The sequence below is a fragment of the Monopterus albus genome, unplaced genomic scaffold (assembly GCF_001952655.1).
Source record: "Monopterus albus unplaced genomic scaffold, M_albus_1.0 scaffold98.1, whole genome shotgun sequence".
In the NCBI taxonomy this organism is placed as follows: domain Eukaryota; kingdom Metazoa; phylum Chordata; class Actinopteri; order Synbranchiformes; family Synbranchidae; genus Monopterus; species Monopterus albus.
In genome coordinates, this window is record NW_018127978.1 from 1,201,341 (window position 1) to 1,219,197 (window position 17,857).

Here is a 17,857-nt window from a genome sequence, read left to right on the forward strand (position 1 = left end):
TTTACCATCCAACCTGACAGAACTGGAGAGGATCTGCAAGGAGGAATGGCAGAGGATCCCCAAATGCAGGTGTGAAAAACTTGTTGCATCATTCCCAAAAAGACTCATGGCTGTATTAGCTCAAAAGGGTGCTTCTACTAAATACTGAGCAAAGGGTCTGAATACTTATGACCATGTGATATTTCAGTTTTTCTTTTTTAATAAATCTGCAAAAATGTCAAAAAATCTGTGTTTTTCTGTCAATATGGGGTGCTGTGTGAACATTAATGAGGAAAAAAATGAACTTAAATGATTTTAGCATATGGCTGCAATATAACAAAGAGTGAAAAATTTAAGGGGGTCTGAATACTTTCCGTACCCACTGTAGCTCATGCCTAGCGATGCAGAAATCTTTGATTGTGTATTATCAAATGTCAGTTATAATTAGAGGCCAAAAAGAGACTCACAACGAACGCTGGACCAGCTGAAATCTTCTTACACCTTTCAATCTCCCACAGGAAGATCTCACAGGACTCGTGGTCTCCGGACGGGACGTTTCGAATTCCCCAACGCAGATCCACCACCTGAACAGGAAGTGATCACCAATCAAAGAGCAGGTATTTACTGAAAAAGCACTTTGCTTATATACACTTGTTCTTATTAGTATTGTTTTCAGTTTGAAGTTGACATTACAAGAGGAAACTGACCTCAAATACCAACCCCAGGCTACGACAGAATGAGAGGACTTCTGGGTAAGCTTTCTCCAGCAAGGCCTTCCTCTCGCTGCTCATATCTGACCAGAGACCAGAGGAACTGTCAGTGATGCCACAGCAGAATCAGGGAACGCTTCACGTGCACTCTAGTAACCTGGTTATTCTGAATCCATGAGTCTTTATATGCACATGAGTATCCCGGTTTAGTGTTTTATTCATGAGACAAACTTTCACTCAAAGGTACCCAAGTACCAACATCCAAATCTACTTGAAGTACCAACAGTACCAGTACTCGTCCTGCAGAATGGCCCATGTCCCAGTAATGTCTCTGATACTGGATCATAGTGACTGATACGTTACTGTGTCCAGTAGAGACACAGTAAAGGTGGAGCTGATGGTAACTACCTTATATAGTTATACTGTGAAGTACTTTACATCCTGCTGGGTAGCTGGTGGATTTCCCACCGGGATCAATAGAGTGTGATGATTCTACTGGGTTTGGTTTGATTCATCTGATTCTGGAAAGGAAGTGAAGTTATCAGGTACATGTAGTGCGGTAAAAAGTACACGGTTTGTCTCTGACATGGAGTCACAGTATGAAGTAGCAGGACATGGAATTACTCAGGAGAAGAACGGATACCTGGGAGCTGTACTTAAGTACAGTACCTGAGTCAGTGTATTTAGTTACTTGCCACCACTGAAATGGACCCGTACAGATTGGAAGCAGAAAACTGTTTGACACCAGAGTTACACATCTACTGTACACATTTAAAATTCAAGGGCATATTTTATCTTTAACTGTGTTAAAGCCTTTAAAGTTTAACTGTGCACAAATACAGTTTCGCATAGTCTCTACATGTTCACAAACTTGAATTTCTCCTTGCATTTTTCTGTCATAGATTAAAACCAAGCCCATAAATGCAGACAGGCAGAAGCAGGAGGACCTGCTTTCCATCTGATTACACAGGGACCAGAAACTGAGAGCCCACGGTGCTCTGACCTGTGAACGTGGAGCTGATGAAGACTCGGATCATGTTGGAGCTGGTCTTTGTCCCCTGACCTCCATCTGCTCGTCCTGTCAGGATATCCTGCAGGCTGACACACCCCGCTCCGTCTCCCGCTGCTGCTGGATGCTCCATCATCATCTTCAGCCCGAGACCACTGTCTCCTGTTTCTTCTTCTTCAGCTGTCTGATCTCCCTCAGCTGCTGCTGTCTCCATCCTGTGTTTCCCTCAGAGACTTTCCTCCAGGACAACCAGTTCTCCCACATGATCCTGATGCTGCACCTGCAGTACACCTGTCACTGTACTCACTGTTAGCAGTGATGCAATCAAGTAAAACTGGATCCAGTGCGTGAGACCAAGACAACATCCTCTGTTCTGAAAACAGTCGATCCCTATTACTGAATCGGATGCTCACTGAAGGCCGTTCTACATATTTACTACAAATCATATATATTTTTATTGCTGCTGATCTTTTTTTTTTTTAAAACTTACTGCAGTATCCTAGAGATTTAGTGGCTGCTGCAGGTCTCTTCAACAGTCACGGTGACAAACACAGCCGTCTGCTGCAGATGTGTACAGATGCCAAAATAACGAAGAGTTAGTTTTATAACAAGACATTTTTTCACATAAGCAAAAAAAAAAAAATCTATAACATGTTGTAATAACGGGCAGCACGGTGGCGCAGTGGTTAGCACCGTTGCCTCACAGCGAGAAGGTTACGGGTTTGGGCCCCACCCGGGACCTTTCTGTGTGGCATTTGCATGTTCTCCCCGTGCTTGTGTGGGTTCTCTCCGGCTACTCCGGCTTCCTCCCACAGTCCAAAGACATGTGGCATAGGTTGACTGGTGTCTCTAAATTGATTGGCTGGGATTGGCTCCGGCTCAGGGACAAGCGGTAGAAAATGAATGAATATTGTAATAACACACCAAAATATTCATTTTCCTTATTCGAAGATCACTTTTCTAAGATATATCCTTTAAATTACACACACTGCCTATAAAAAGTATTCACCCCCTTTAAAATGACTGACCTCATTCAGCAGAGGTCCAGCCAACTGGTGCTAGTTGTTTCCCCTCCCCTCCTCTCCTCTATCCTCTCCTCTTTGCTCTCCTCTCCTCCTCTCTTTGCCCCCTCTCCTCTCTCCTCTGCTCTCTTCCCCCTCCTCTCCTCTCCTGTCCGCTCTCCTCTCCTTTCTCCTCCACTCCCCTCTCCTCTTTGCTCTCCTCTCCCCTTTCCTCTCCCTCCGTGCTAAGGGAGGCTAAATGTCTTGGATACAGATGCAACTGAAATCCATGTGAAACATCCCTGCTTATCAGCTGTGAGATCAGTCGAGTCAGATTTCTAGAAATGCAGTAATGTTCCTTTTCCTCCTCCTCTGACTTTGAGCATTGTTCCCATTTGGACTGTGAACCAGCTCAATTCACCCACTCAGTGTTTACTGATCAGATCCGGTGGGAGTCGGTGCGGGTCCCCAGGGGCCACCCTCTCAGATACAGCTCAGTGCTAATTGCACAAAAGATGAAGGAACGATGATGATAATGATAACAAAGCTACTGTAGTCGCCTGCTGCACCTGAAGCTCTTCCAACATCATGTAAACAGCAGATACAGGTCATTTCTCTCTGCAGCTAACGCTGTTTTGTCTGAAACCAGGCCAGCACTTAAAGCTTATTTTACTACACACTATCAATAATGCAGGATCTGTATTAAAAGCTAAGGGGATATCTTACAGATCCAAAGTGATCATAGGAGATCGCACTGCTGATTTTAATGAATGGTTTGTTATTCTGGTGATTCTGAATCCTGTTCTGAGCCCTCTAAGGACATTTTCTAAGATGCTTTAAAATTAAGGGGTCTGTAAAATGAATTTGACACTTGTCTTTTTGGCGCTTTGGTGTGCAATTCCTCCTTTGTTGAAGGGCCCTACAGCTCTGAACAGTGGTACATTTTTTAATGCTTGAAAAATCCTTCTGAAAATCATATTAAGGACTCATCTACTCCTTTAAAAATGATTAAGGGATTTTCCAGTGAAAACAGTTTGTTTTTTGTCTTCAGATGAGTTAAACTGCTAAGTTATGCTGTTGGCGATCAAGTACAGAAGACAATTAGGTATTTAAGTATAAATGTAACTGTGGAGCTGCCAACTCTCACAGCTCTGAGAAATAGTTAAAGACGCCAGCTGTTCAGAAGCATGAAATCCTTTAATGGAAATGAGTGAAGATTCTCTGTGGTTTAAGCAAAGAAATTTCTTTAATGAAAATTAAGCTGTAATTCAATAACAAACTCAAACAAAACAAGCACCCCCCAGCTAAAACAATTCATCTAAGCTTTGTCTCTGTTGTTCCTGTCATTAGTACCAAACAACATGCTGCTTTCCAGGAAACTTTCAAGAAGTGATTGTGGACCTGTAACACAAAGGGTTACCAAACACTGTGGTGGCTTTGTTATAGAGACAAAACCAAACAGCTGCAGCAGATGAGTTGTTGTTGATCATGTTAAAGATGATCTCTGTCATGTTTGTTCTACAGGTTCACCTTCAGGCTGTTTGTTAAAGCTGAGCTGTTGACCTGCAGCTCTCTGAGGACATTACATCATAAACTCCAGCAGGGAGACACCTCCTCTGTACCTGCTGAAAATAACCAACCCTTCATGCCCCCATCAGCTTGTCACGTTCAGCTGCTGTCTGGATTAAACCTGTCAGCGGAGTGCAGCACGAGGACGCCTTCTACCCCCAGAGGCTAAGAGGGCAGTGCGGCCACCGCCGGTGTCGGCCCTCAGACTCCCACCAGCAGATGTCAAACTATCTGCCAGAATTGAACTACACAGGCTTTAGAGGTTTTCCCATTCACTTCAATACAACAGCACTAGAGGACATTGGAGGAACTGCAGTTCAACACTTGTTTTTTTAGTGTCATGTTATTTTCCACATTGTAGATTAACACTGCAGACACTGGTACTATTAACCAACACACATTGTGTTGAATATATGCCATAGTATGGATCGGTAGCATGGAGGATGACTCTGATGCAGACTAACACTATCTTGACACAACACAGCTGATGGTCTCCCAACACATTAAGAGGACAGCTTCAACAGTTAAATTCGGACCTGGGCTCCTCACCGGAACAGTGGGCGCTCTGAGGAATCTGATGCATGAAATAGCTTTCCCCCCTACCCCCACTTTTAAGATGGGGAGGCGACAGTGGTGCGGTGGGTAGAGCAGTCGTCTCCCAACCAGAAGGTTGAAGGTTCGAATCTCGGTGCCTCCAGTCCACGTGTCGAATTGTCCTTGGGCAAGACACCCCCCAAAACTCAGAATAAGTTAACGAAAGTAAAAGACGTTCTCTCAGACACTGTATACCCCCCCACACACACACACTGGGTGTACCTGCTATCATGATCTCCAGCTCAGCCGAGGAGAGGTATGTTGGGTCTGTCAGGAACATGTTGATATCTCCCACCATGCACTGCTCCTCTTCTATACTGGGATCTCCCCATCGCTGCTTATCCAAGACGACGAATGTGTACTCTAGCAAAAAAATAAAAGTCAAATTAAACAGGTTTTCTTTAAGTAAGAGTTGAATGGTTTTACTAATGCATGACCTCAGAAAGAATGATGCCTTATTTTCATATCATATCCAATGATTTCCATTTATTTATAAACACATACAACAACAAATCTGATGGATGATGGTACGAATGTCTGGAAGGAATGATTTGGAAGCCATAAGGACAGAACTTGAAAGCAGTGTTGACCTCGTAAAGCAAATGTCACTGAATCATATTTCACTTTATCCTATCATAAGTTGTATTAAATAAGCTTCTGTTATTTGGACAATGTGTTAGCTTATTTATGTAGGCACTGTAAAAATTCGGAATGTTAAAAACTTGTTACTCTAACTCAGAATAAGTTAACAAAAGTAAAAGACGTTCTCTCAGATTTATCGTTCTAGCCACTGCTGTGTGATCAGTTCAACCTAAGATTTTTTCCTCTCTCTGTTTTATTTAGGTAGTTTTCAGAGAAATAAAGGTGTCCAGTTATCCACATGAAAAAAAATCTAAGGCTAAAGGTGCAAGTCTGGCAAGTCTTCAGATTTATAACAACTGCTTTAGAGGATGAATAAGAGCATGTTCTGTGTGTACATTTACTGCAGAAGAAGTCTTACGGTCATCATCTTCCCTCCAGCTCCCCTGCATGTCGTACTCCTGTTCCAGGGTTAGTGTCTCTGAGGCTGTCAGATGCTGCAGCTCAGGACGCTTCATCCATTCATGATACCTGAAGAGTATAGACAGGTGGATAAGAGACAGGGGCTGCAGGTTTCTACAGCTTTAACTTAATCATGTATCCAGATGCCAAAGGACTGGAGCTGGTTCTGCTGTGCCAGTTAAAAAGGATCAGATGTGTCACCTGTCCTAAGTTATTTCTCCACCCTCTGTCAGCCTGGACAAAAAGCTTTCAGATGCTCAAAGACAAATGAGACTGTATGATAGGATCGAAAGCTCCAGAAAAGCTACTAAATGGAACTTGTGATGAGATCATTTTCTCAACATTATTATTAGTTGGCAACTTATTTAGAAGTCAAAATAAAACCCATCCACCATGTTTAAACATTGATAGTAAAGGAATGATATTCAAACACTCATCACTAAAGATATCAGCAGAGGACAATAAAAGAAAAACGTGACGGGCTTCGCGTATCAAGACTGTACAAGACTGATCAGGTGTTAACGTTACCTGGACACATGGTTTGCACTCTAAGGAACCAACACAACTTTGAGTCCCTCCAGTAGTGTTCTCGTTTATCTTCATGGTTCCAAACCACACAAACACCAATAGGACTGATAACAATAAACTAAACTTCACTCTTGTAATCAGTAATGGCAGATTCATGTGTTTGAGTAGCATCAGATATTCAACCACACAGGACATCACCTCAAATCATTTTATTTATGGGTATTGTTTTCCATATCAGATAACATTTTACAATTTTTCTAGAAATCAGTCAGTCCATTGTTCTTTGTGGATCGCTGCTCGGGGCAGAGCTGGCTGCGGTGATTGGTCAGCAGGGACACGGCGTGCCAGCTTCCAGGTCCACTGTCAGTCCTTTGCTCAGCAGGATTGCTTCCTGTTTGGGTTCCCGCCCAAGAAACTTCCACAGCATCTCAGAGGCATCCTCAGAGCCACCGGGCCGCAGGATGCATTTCCTATAGTCCAGACCCACCTGGAGGACCAATCAGGCAACAGAAACTCAGTCAACATCTATTCTAACAGTCCCGACCTCCTACTGCAGCTGTATCTGTAAATTAACCAGTTGAACCTGGGACTGGACCTTTGAGTTCTTGGAAAGTGGAGTTTTCTTTTTCAAGGCTCACAGTTTCACCCTGCTTCCAGTATTTATGCTAAGCTAGGCTAAACATGTCCTGGACCCATCTCTGTAAGGGAAACAGATGAAAGTGGTATTCATTTGAGCCTGAACATGATGGAGAACAGGGGTTTCCAGAAAGTCAGATTTAAAATGTAGCTCAGTCTCTTTGGCTGTGTCCACATCCTAGCTGTACTGACTCAAACCTGATGTGTCCACAGCAGTGTGAACAGACCAGACCAGATCTGGGCCACCTGCGTATGTGCTCCTAGACACGATTCCTCTCCGACTGTGCGAGTGCTGTCAGAAGGGTCAGATCAGAATCTGTGGTTGCTTTAACATCTCCACCTCTGAGGAGCAACAAAGAGCTCCAGACATTTCTACACATACAATCACCTGCTCTTGATTTTCTAATTTCATATTTTGTTGGTTGTGCACTTTATTCTCCTTGATTTTAAATGTTATTTCCCTGTTCTCCTTTTTGTCCCTGTAGCGCACGGTGCTGTACAAAGAAAGTCTGCTTGCTGGTTAAACTCTGCGGAACGACTGGATCTGACCTTTGGGTTCATGATTCCGTCCAGTTTGAAGCGAGCATAGAACATGTCCATGGAGAACACCTCGCTCCACAGGTAACCATAGTACTGAGCATCATAACCCCCAGCCAGGTGTCCAAAGGTCGCCGGCATGTTGGTTCCTGCAGGACACAAAGAAACACACGTGTTCTCGATAACTTCTGACCGGGCTGCGCATTCCGCTGATGTCCTGGTTCCACGATGGTTTGGATTTATAGTTTCATTACAGTGTGATATGGACTGATGAGAGACAGAACTAGAACATGGAGCCAGTATACAACAGGCGGTGCTACTGTTGTCTCCTCAGCACCTGAACATGATCAATCATTTTTAAATCCTATCAAACTAATATTTAAGACATTTTAATGCCTGGAATTGTTATACTTTGGACTTGTTAAGGATGTGTCACCACAGAGTTAACAACAGCTGTTGCCAAGTGCATGCAGAGTGTGTGTTTGTGCATCCACAGTCACTTTATGGGGATTCAACTGCTGCTGGTGAACCACCTCATTTAAGAGTCCATACATTAGTTTTGGTAAGAGCTGGTGTTAGTGTGTGTGAGCGTGAGACCTGGTGAAGCAGGGATTCCCAGGATGTCCTGACAGAGCCGTCCATACTCCTCTGCAGGGTCAAGTCCGTTCCTGGTGTGAAGAGCCTGATCCACTTTGGCTAGGACGATCTGCCTCAGGTTAAACAGACCTGCAGCAGGGTCACAGTGAACCAGTTAAAGAGCAGCTGTCCCACTGGTTAATGACGACTTCTGACAGAGAAGGAAAGGCTTCCTGTCATCAGCCCAGAAGTCACATTACTGCTGAATTACATCTCATCATGCGAGTCATTAACATGCACACAGTCTGTTTCATGTTTGTGTCATATGCTGGATAGGGACTGTGGTACTCGTAGCACTGCAGCGAGACAGCGACAGTCTCTTCACATTAGGGGGGCTGTGTGTTTCCTGTGCGCTACATACCAGTGTTGGCGATGCGGGACTTGATGAGTTTGTCGAGCAGCTCGTCAGGGATGGGGTTTCCTGTCTTGTAGTGTCTGGACATCCTCTGCAGAGGCTCCTTCTCCCAAACCCAGTTCTCCAACATCTGAGACGGGGCCTCCACAAAGTCACGCTCCACATGAGTCCCGCTGAACATGGCGTAGTCCGCCTGCAGACGTAGATCTACATGATTCATCACCTCCAAGATCCATCCATCCTCTATCCTGCTTATTCCTACTTTTACTATGGATGGATTCAAAGCTGAGTGAAATATCCTTGCAGACTCCCAATGGCCAGCACATCAGGTACCAAACAAACCTTTAAATTTATTTAACACACTTTGAGCTCTCAAGCTTTTTTCCTGGTTATTTACAGTTTTATGAGAACCACCACGTCTTACAGGCACATCATACACTCAGTATTCAGTTTATTATGGACACCTAGCTCACACTAAGACGGTCTAATCCAACAGTCCTGCAGTAAATCCGGGGCTCTTCACTATTTTCACCATCTTTCCAGAACTGTCCCGAAATGAATGTGGAACATCCCAAAGTCCAAGTCTTTGTTTTTCCACATTATCATTCGTTAACATCAAAACGGCTGTCTTTGTTATCAGCCCAAATACTGACATTACTGGCCAAACTGTGCCATGTGTTTTGATTCTGAAACAGATTTTTTTTTTATTCATCCCGTGATAAAGTCCCATCCTGTATCACTATTAGGAACCATCTCCACTTCTTAATTCATGACAGAAACAGAGCTGCTACTCTGACCTATAGGTAGATTTAAAGCTGAAAGATAAAGTCCAATGTAGAGGCATGTTTGTTCTAATACAAACTACTAACCAGAAATAAAACAAAAAGTGCTTCTGGGCCTCCTGGAACCTACACTGGAGCCTGAGCTTCTAAACTTATTCCTCAGCAGCACATTAGACATTTTAGGGACTCCTGTTTGAGTGAGTGAACTGTGACATCGCACACCGAGAAGCGCCTTGTGGAACCACATCAGAAAAGCTTGGTTGAGCTGTTGCCCCCTCACCCAGGCTTATAGAGGACTGGTAGAGCATCCTCACCACTGGCATCACTGTCTGGTATGGTAACACCACACAGGGTGCTATGGACACACTGTACACACAGCGCTGTCATAAAAGGGCAGAGAACATACTCAGGGATCCCCCCCACCCAGCTCTCTCTCTGCTCAGACACAAAAACTGCACCTACAGCCTCAGGCACAGCAGGGCGGACAGTATCATCACACACAGAACTCGACTTTACAACAGCTTTTTCTCTGCTGCAGTAAGACTGATGGCAAATACAAAATGTGAGAATATATGCAATAACCCCTTACTACCTCACCAATTGTAATGACATATCCAACTCCACCATGTGAATTACTAAGTGCGATGTTTGAAGTTCTATTAACCTATTTTTTGTGTATTGTGCTTTAATACTTTGTCGCCCTTAACTTTTTATTTTAAGACCAAGTGTTCTTTCTGGCTTTTGACTCCTTACTTGACTCCAAAGGGGAGCTGCACAAGAATTCCTATATGCCTAGACTGTCTGTTTATGCATAAATGGCAAATAAAAATCTTGAATCTTGATCCAGTTTGTGCAATTTAGACTAAAACTCCTCCAGAAGTTGTCAGGGTTCCAGTGACCCACTGACCTCAGCGCAGAGTTGATGCATGACGTGGCCAAACTCATGGAAGTATGTCTCCACCTCGTCATGCTGCAGGAGTGACGGAGCTTCAGCTGTTGGCTTGCTGAAGTTAGCCACCATGGCGGCCACTGACATCTGCCGTGTGCCGTCGGACAGCAGACAGCCGGGCTGCAGGCCAAAGCAGGCGGCGTGACCGTACTTTCCCTCTCTGCATCGAACAGCAAGGAGAAGACAGTGAGACACCTGGAGACTTTCAGACCCAGCTGAGAGACTTCACTGCTTCACACCAGCACATTCACAGTCAACAAATGCTTATGGTGCTTTCTACCACCCTGTCATCCAGCTCACTGAGCCCTCACCTGGGGTAGAGGTCCAAGTAGAACTGGCCGACCACCTGACCAGTGCTGCGGTCCTTCACACAGTACAGAGTGACATCAGGGTGCCAGACGGAAGCTCTGTCCACCAGCTCGAAGGTCAGGCTGAGCAACTCCTGGTAGATGTCCAACAGACCCTGAGTCACCACCTCCATGGGAAAATACTCCTTGAGCAGGTTCTGATCCACTGCGTACTGAGTCTCCTCCACCTGAGATGAGAAGGAAGCAACAAAATGAAAGAGAGAGGATACGAGATCAGAAAACATCTTTCTGTGGACCTCACACCAGTGTTTAATTAGATCCCAAGTCACACAGGAAAAATCTTTGTGTTTCTCTGCTCTTTCATCAGCGGCTGATGCAGATCATATTTATGTCAAGTGCAAAGGATGTTTTGTGAACACGGCCACTGATCTAAATAAGGCTGCATTCACATCAGGCCTTAACGCTCAGATCTTCCCGTCCGTGTGTGCCAGGGCCATGTACCCAGCTCCGGTGTGAACACCGCTCAGCTCCTAAACTGCCACACATGCACAGATGCAACTGAAATGTGAGCCATGTGCGCACAAGAATAACAACCAGGTCATGTGTGCGACGGTCAAATGACCCAGTTTCCTCCCAAACTGCTGGGTTACAATATGTTCTTTCCAGTTTGGCCTGATCAGAAGCTTCTCCATAAACGCCCACCACATGTGAAACGTCCTGGTCTCTCCACTGACCCCATCGCTGTCGTCGCTCTCCTCCATGTTTACTGTTACCGACACCGAATGATGACGACGGGCCGTATGTGTAGAGGGGGAGATGTTAAAATGACCACATGGATTCTGATCTGACCGTTCTGACGGCGCTCACACAGTCAGAGGTCAGAGAGGAATCAGGTCTAGGAGCACATACACAGGTGACCCAGATCTGTTCTGAGGACATCTGGTCTGGTCTGTTCACACTGCTGTGGACACACCAGGTCTGGGAAGCTGCAGCTGGGACGTGGAAATAACTTTACTGTCATTGCAGCAGTGGTATCTCAGGTGTGCAGCCCTTACCTGGGTCATGAAATAGCGGGTGTCCCAGGCATGCAGCTCTCCGTTGAAAGGCAGTCCTCTCTTCTGACACTCCTCCTCCTTCAGTTTGAGGATGACTGCCCGCTCTTCATCACCCAGGGTCTTCAGCTTACGAGCCAGCTCCTCTGAAATAAAACAGAGAAGGAAAATAAATAAATAAATAAATAAATAAATAAAAAATAAATAAATAAAAATCACAAAACACCTGTGTTCATGTTTCTGACATCTTAATAAGGAGCATTTGCTTTGTTTCACCACTGGATCCCTCATAGTAGAAACAGAACACCATCTGTTTCAACAGCAGCCATTTAAGTTACCTGAAAACATGAGCTGTAATCTGTGAACAGAACGTGGAGCAGGAATCACATACCAACTCCTGAAACAAGACTCTCGTGACATAACAGGATCCTAGTTTCCTTGATACATCACAATATTTGTAGCTGAGCAAGAGAAATGCTCCTAAAGAACAGATGTCTTATTGTTAGCATGTTGATGTTGATATTCCCAACAAAAATGTGTTAAGCTAGTTTCTGAATTCCCTAGCCCGTCCCCAACAATGATGTAATAGGCAAGCCTCTGAAGTCTATTAGACCACTGGCCAAATGTTTTAAAAGCACGTTTGTATCGTTTTATTAGAGAAGTCACACCCATGGTTTATTTGACCATCATCAAAAATATTTGAACATGTCACCCTATCAACATTTTGCTCCTGCGCTGTCTCAGAGCGCAGCACTCACCCAGGAAGCCAGCCACCTTCTTTCCAGACTTGGCCATGTTCATCTCCAGGATGAAGTCAGCGTGTGTGCTGAACCCGAGTAACGAGCACTTCTGAGCCCGGAGCTCCACCAGCTTCTTCAGAATCACCGAGTTCTCCTAAGAACACAGAGACTCTCTGAGAGGGCCGGGGTCTGCAGGTTTGGCCCCTTTGATTTCTGTGTGCAACGTCTTACCCTCTGGGAACATGGTCATGTCACTGACAAGATTCCAACTCGTGAAAATCCAACACACCCACACATTTTACTATTTGACTATTAGACAATAATATCCCACTACTGTCCATCTGAACTGTTGGTTCTGCACTAGCAACAGCACACTGACTGGGAGTGAGAGATGCTTTGCTGAAGCAATGGTGCAAAAAATCTTTTATGAGAAATGAAAAAATATGTTCAGTTCATTATGAAACTGTGGCAGGTCCTGTCAGACTGCAGCAGGACACTGCAGTCTGAATGAATGGGGATCATGGATCTTACTGGAGCTGTGTGGAGACAGTCTCCTGCTCAGTGAGGGGTTTCAGCTGTGCTCACTATATTGGAGCTCTAAAATAATAATGTGGTCTAGATAATCAGGATGGATAATCGGTCTGGACCTGGTGCCTATGGAGGGCCACAATTCTGGATTATTATTATTATCATCATCATCATCATCATCATCAGCGGAAAGTCAGTCATAAGTCAGTCGGCTTACAGTGATTTAGAAATACTGACTGTGTGTAAAAAGTGCACAGAGAGACGAACATTTATTGTAATGTTTTGTATTTGACGGTTTGAAACCCTGACACCTGCACTTCCTCTCTATGGGATATGCGTCAGTCTGTCTGGATTTTAGTCTCACCTCCTTCAGTTTTGCTCTTAAATCATTTGTGCTTCAAAGAATCGCGAATACTTAAATGTGTGGCTTTCCAGTCTCACCTCTTTGCAGCGGGAGTTGAAGGCCTCCTCCAGCTGCCTGCGGGTTTCTGGTACAAAGCATTTCTTCATGGTGGGGAAGTAATGAGGATATTTCAGAGTGACCTTCAGCTTCTCTCCATCCTTCTCCAGCGAGCTCAGGAAGTCCTCGGGGAGGCCGCCTGAAACCCAGAGGCGACCGTCTTTAGCACCGAGATAGGAAGACCAGGGCACACTGACTGACAGGTCCACAGCACAGAGGACTCACCCAGCTCGTCTCTGGTGAAGGACAGACTGGTGGTGTCCTCGTTCAGGTTCTTGCTGAAATCGATGCACAGGTTGCTCAGCTGTTTCTTGATGGTTTTGATCTCCTGTCACAGCAACAGAAGGCAGAAAAGACTAAAGAGCTGAACCAGGGTCTGGATTCACACACGTTACAGTGACTACACCACACTCGTCTGTGCCGTTAGTCTCTGGATGGGGTTTGTGCAAAATAAGGCAAAGAGAGAAAATCAGCGACTGCTTCCTTCAGTAAACAGCTGGCATCAGTGGTGGTCTCAGGTTTAGAGAGGCAGGCTAGTGACACAGCACTGCTCTCAGTGAAGTGTGGCCGGAAAAATAAAAGGTCAGAAAGACTCAGCCTTCACCTCTTGCGTCTCTTTTGGCAGGTGGAGGCCGTTCCTCTTCCCCAGTTTGATCAGTCGCTCCATGTAACGCTTCGACTCTGCAGTGAGGCTCTCACAGTCAATCTTCTTCTGCAGACAGAGGCGAAAACACTCAATAAGAAGAATCCAGTCAAAGTTCAGTGGTATCCTGGTATACTTCCTTGCAAGTATAGTGTTGTATTACTTTTACTGGTCAGTTAAATGATGTAATTTACCTGTGAGCCGAGCCCAGACATCCAATGTAAAAGTAAGGAAAGAAAGATCAACCAAACATCTTTCTGTGCATCTGCCTACCTACCTTTCCATGCATCAGTACTCTGCCACTGTGAGCTCACCTCCAGGGCCATGATCCTCTGGTAGACATCCTCCCTCATGCTCATCTCCACATCAAAATCTGACAGATGTTTGTCAGCCTCAGTGCTAGCTGCTCGGACCTCCTTACAGGGAGACACGTGCTGCGGGAAGTCCAGCATGTTTCTCTGGACTGAAATACAAGGGGCAGGGTCAGGATTGTACAGGAGAGATGCCACACCAAGTCTCTGTACAAATCCCAGCTGAAGTGACCCAGACCTGGTGTGTCCACAGCAGTGTGAACAGACCAGACCAGATGTCCTCAGACCCAATTCCTCTCCGACCTCTGACTGTGCAAGCGCCATCAGAACGGTCAGATCAGAATCCATGTGGTTTTGGATTTTTCAAGTTGGTCTTAAAACAATCCTGACATGCTCATATGTAGGTGAGTAAAGGTCTGAGTCCTAACTTTTCTTACTCTCTACACCGGCCCTGAAAGAGTTTCACCCTGAACTGACTACAGGGGGAAAAATGAAGGTTAAACCACAGTTCCTATTTATAATTTTCTAATTCTGACTAAGTAATAATGACCATTTTGACATTTCCTTCTTTGCCATTTATTACATTTCTTCTCCGTTTTTCTCTTCCTGGTTGCACTGGGCTTCCACAGAAATGCAGCGAGCATTAATCTGATTGTTCCTACAGGATCTCACTCTCAAAGTCTGACTGTGCGAACTGATGTCAAAACTATGTCCTCCTGCAGCAGCAGCAGCAGCATCTGTGATGGAGGCGTTTTGTCCAAACAAAGCTTCAGTTTGTCTCTGTTGTGGCAGAAGCTGGTTCAGCCACTTTCTCTACAAACTGCTGATGAGTCTTTACCATCAAAGAATGATTCTGCTGAATCAGCTTTGCTGCTGTGCTCACAATGGACCACCAACCTGACTGCGCTGTCAGGTTCATGATGGTTGACTGCACAAACTGCAGAAATACAGTGGTGTGAAAAAGTGTTTGCCCCCTAAACCTAATAACTGGTTGGGCCACCCTTAGCAGCAACAACTGCAATCAAGCGTTTTCGATAACTTGCCATGAGTCTTTTACAGCGCTGTGGAGGAATTTTGGCCCACTCATCTTTGCAGAATTGTTGTAAGTCAGCCACATTGGAGGGTTTTCGGGCATGAACTGCCTTTTTAAGGTCATGCCACAGCATCTCAATTGGATTCAGGTCAGGACTTTGACTAGGCCACTCCAAAGTCTTCATTTTGTTTTTCTTCAGCCATTCAGAAGTGGACTTGCTGGTGTGCTTTGGATCATTGTCCTGCTGCAGAACCCAAGTTCGCTTCAGCTTGAGGTCACAAACGGATGGCCGGACATTCTCCTTCAGGATATTTTGGTACACAGCAGAATTCATGGTTCCATTTATCACAGCAAGTCTTCCAGGGCCTGAAGCAGCAAAACAGCCCCAGACCATCACACTACCACCACCATATTTTACTGTTGGTATGATGTTCTTTTTCTGAAATGCGGTGTTACTTTTACGCCACACATAATGGGACACACACCTTCCAAAAAGTTCAACTTTTGTCTCGTCTGTCCACAGAGTATTATCCCAAAAGTCTTGGGGATCATCAAGATGTTTTCTGGCAAAACTGAGACGAGCCTTTATGTTCTTTTTGCTCAGCAGTGGTTTTCGTCTTGGAACTCTGCCATGCAAACCATTTTTGCCCAGTCTCTTTCTTATGGTGGAGTCATGAACACTCACCTTAACTGAGGCAAGTGAGGCCTGCAGTTCTTTGGATGTTGTTGTGGGGTCTTTTGTGACCTCTTGGATGAGTTGTCGCTGCGCTCTTGGGGTAATTTTGGTCGGCCGGCCACTCCTGGGAAGGTTCTCCACTGTTCCATGTTTTCGCCATTTGTGGATAATGGCTCTCACTGTGGTTCGCTGCAGTCCCAAAGCTTTAGAAATGGCTTTATAACCTTTTCCGGACTGATAGAGCTCCATTATTCTCTTTCTCATTTGGTTTTGAATTTCTTTGGATCTCGGTATGATGTCTAGCTTTTGAGGATCTTTTGGTCTACTTCACTTTGTCAGGCAGGTCCTATTTAAGTGATTTCTTGATTGCGAACAGGTGTGGCAGTAATCAGGCCTGGGTGTGGCTAGAGAAATTGAACTCAGGTGCGATAAACCAGTGTTTTGACAGGGGGGGAAACACTTGTTCACACAGGGCTATATAGTTTTGGATTTTGTTTTCCCTTAATAATAAAAACCTTCATTTAAAAACTGCATGATGTGTTGACTTGTGTTATCTTTGACTAATATATAAATTTGTTTGACGATCTGAGACATTACAGTGTGACAAACATGCAAAAAGATAAGAAATCAGTAAGGGGGCAAACGCATTTTCACACCACTGTATCTGGAGGTCAGTTATCATGATCAGACATTAATAATCATAGTGACTCGTTTCTGCTGGTGTGCAACACAGTTTTCATTTTGACAAGTAATTTGATTTTGGTGAGTTTAATCTCTGAAAACTTTATTTTCTTTAATGTATTGAGAACTGAGTCAGGTATGTTGGATCACAGATCCAAACTAATGAAAAAACATCCACCTGAATCAGCTGTGAAGAAAGATGGATCCCAGTACAGATACTCTGTTTGTCCCATCAAACTGGTTAACTGAGGTGGTGAGTCCATCTTATCAGAGTTGCAGTAGAAGTTCACTTTCATCTGCAGTCACTGTGCAGATACTAAACAGACTTTTAAAAAACACAGAGAAACATAAGCTCCCTGGAAACCATTTCAGTCATCTACTTTTCCAAGTGTCACTACATTTATAAATTTGGGATTAGAGAGTTCAGGTATGTATGACACCTTGGACGTGGCTCTTGTCAGGGCAAAAAGCAGCATTGGGCCTTTATTACAAATATTAACTTGCATGACCCCGGTTGCCCTGGATTTTCTAAACACGTACTCCGTTTGTTTATTAATGAGTAATAAAGACGTTTTCTGTCGCAGCACAAATCTCTGAGGAAACTTTTGCAGACTGCAGTTTGACTCACTCTGGATTCTGAATGTGACATTTTCTGCATTTTTATAGTCTACATCAGGGGTGTCAAACTCAATCGCACAGGGGGCCAAAACTCAAAGCACACTTTAGATCGCAGGCTGAACAGGATAAAAATTTATTAAACAGACTAAAACTAAACCTTTTTTTTTTTTTACATAAATATGAATAGGAACAGGCAGGATACGATATTATTCCAAAATAAATAAACTTGAACCATATTTCTGCTAAGGCTTACATTTGCAAACACCTACTTTTTGTCTGGACACAAGATGTCGCACACTTTAATCATGCAGCTCTTCAGAAACTCTCCCTCAGTAAATGTCCGGGCTGATTTTCTCCTCTGTCCCAATAAAACTTACTTTCACAGCAGCTTCACTGTGTGATTTCACTTTGGTGAAAACGTCTGCTGTGATGTCAGATTCCTCTTCAACTCCTCTACCTTCTGTAGCTTCTGCTCTGCATT

The 17,857-nt window shown here is 44.4% G+C and overlaps 3 protein-coding genes across 4 annotated transcripts in view; all 3 read right to left on the minus strand.

The window, feature by feature from the left end:
• The window catches only part of nwd1 (NACHT and WD repeat domain containing 1), a 17,351-nt gene extending 15,439 nt beyond the window's left edge, over nt 1-1,912 (minus strand). The window contains exons 1-3 of the mRNA XM_020609080.1: nt 1,693-1,912; nt 687-772; nt 447-563 (exon numbers count right to left, since the gene is read on the minus strand). Of these exons, the coding sequence (XP_020464736.1) occupies nt 447-563; nt 687-772; nt 1,693-1,912 (423 nt within the window). The remainder of the gene's footprint in view (nt 1-446; nt 564-686; nt 773-1,692) is intronic.
• A 990-nt stretch (nt 1,913-2,902) lies between these two features.
• LOC109965283 (N-acetyltransferase 9-like protein) lies at nt 2,903-6,168 on the minus strand. Of its 2 annotated transcripts, XM_020609163.1 has the most exons (3): nt 5,863-6,168; nt 5,085-5,225; nt 2,903-4,984 (listed from the first exon to the last, which is right to left on the minus strand). In XM_020609163.1, exons 1-3 carry the CDS (start codon nt 5,957-5,959, stop codon nt 4,734-4,736), a joined length of 489 nt encoding a protein of 162 aa, XP_020464819.1. In that variant the 5' UTR covers nt 5,960-6,168; the 3' UTR covers nt 2,903-4,733. The 2 variants fall into 2 exon arrangements, with proteins under 2 accessions (XP_020464819.1, XP_020464818.1); XM_020609162.1 differs by having other exon boundaries at nt 2,903-5,225.
• A 457-nt stretch (nt 6,169-6,625) lies between these two features.
• thop1 (thimet oligopeptidase 1) overlaps nt 6,626-17,857 on the minus strand; it is a 16,804-nt gene continuing 5,572 nt past the window's right edge. The window contains exons 3-14 of the mRNA XM_020609050.1: nt 14,372-14,520; nt 14,019-14,126; nt 13,640-13,742; nt 13,396-13,553; nt 12,445-12,580; nt 11,690-11,832; nt 10,638-10,861; nt 10,285-10,486; nt 8,602-8,788; nt 8,202-8,330; nt 7,617-7,753; nt 6,626-6,918 (exon numbers count right to left, since the gene is read on the minus strand). Coding sequence (XP_020464706.1) covers nt 6,757-6,918; nt 7,617-7,753; nt 8,202-8,330; nt 8,602-8,788; nt 10,285-10,486; nt 10,638-10,861; nt 11,690-11,832; nt 12,445-12,580; nt 13,396-13,553; nt 13,640-13,742; nt 14,019-14,126; nt 14,372-14,520 — 1,838 coding nt within the window. The 3' untranslated portion in view covers nt 6,626-6,756. The remainder of the gene's footprint in view (nt 6,919-7,616; nt 7,754-8,201; nt 8,331-8,601; nt 8,789-10,284; nt 10,487-10,637; nt 10,862-11,689; nt 11,833-12,444; nt 12,581-13,395; nt 13,554-13,639; nt 13,743-14,018; nt 14,127-14,371; nt 14,521-17,857) is intronic.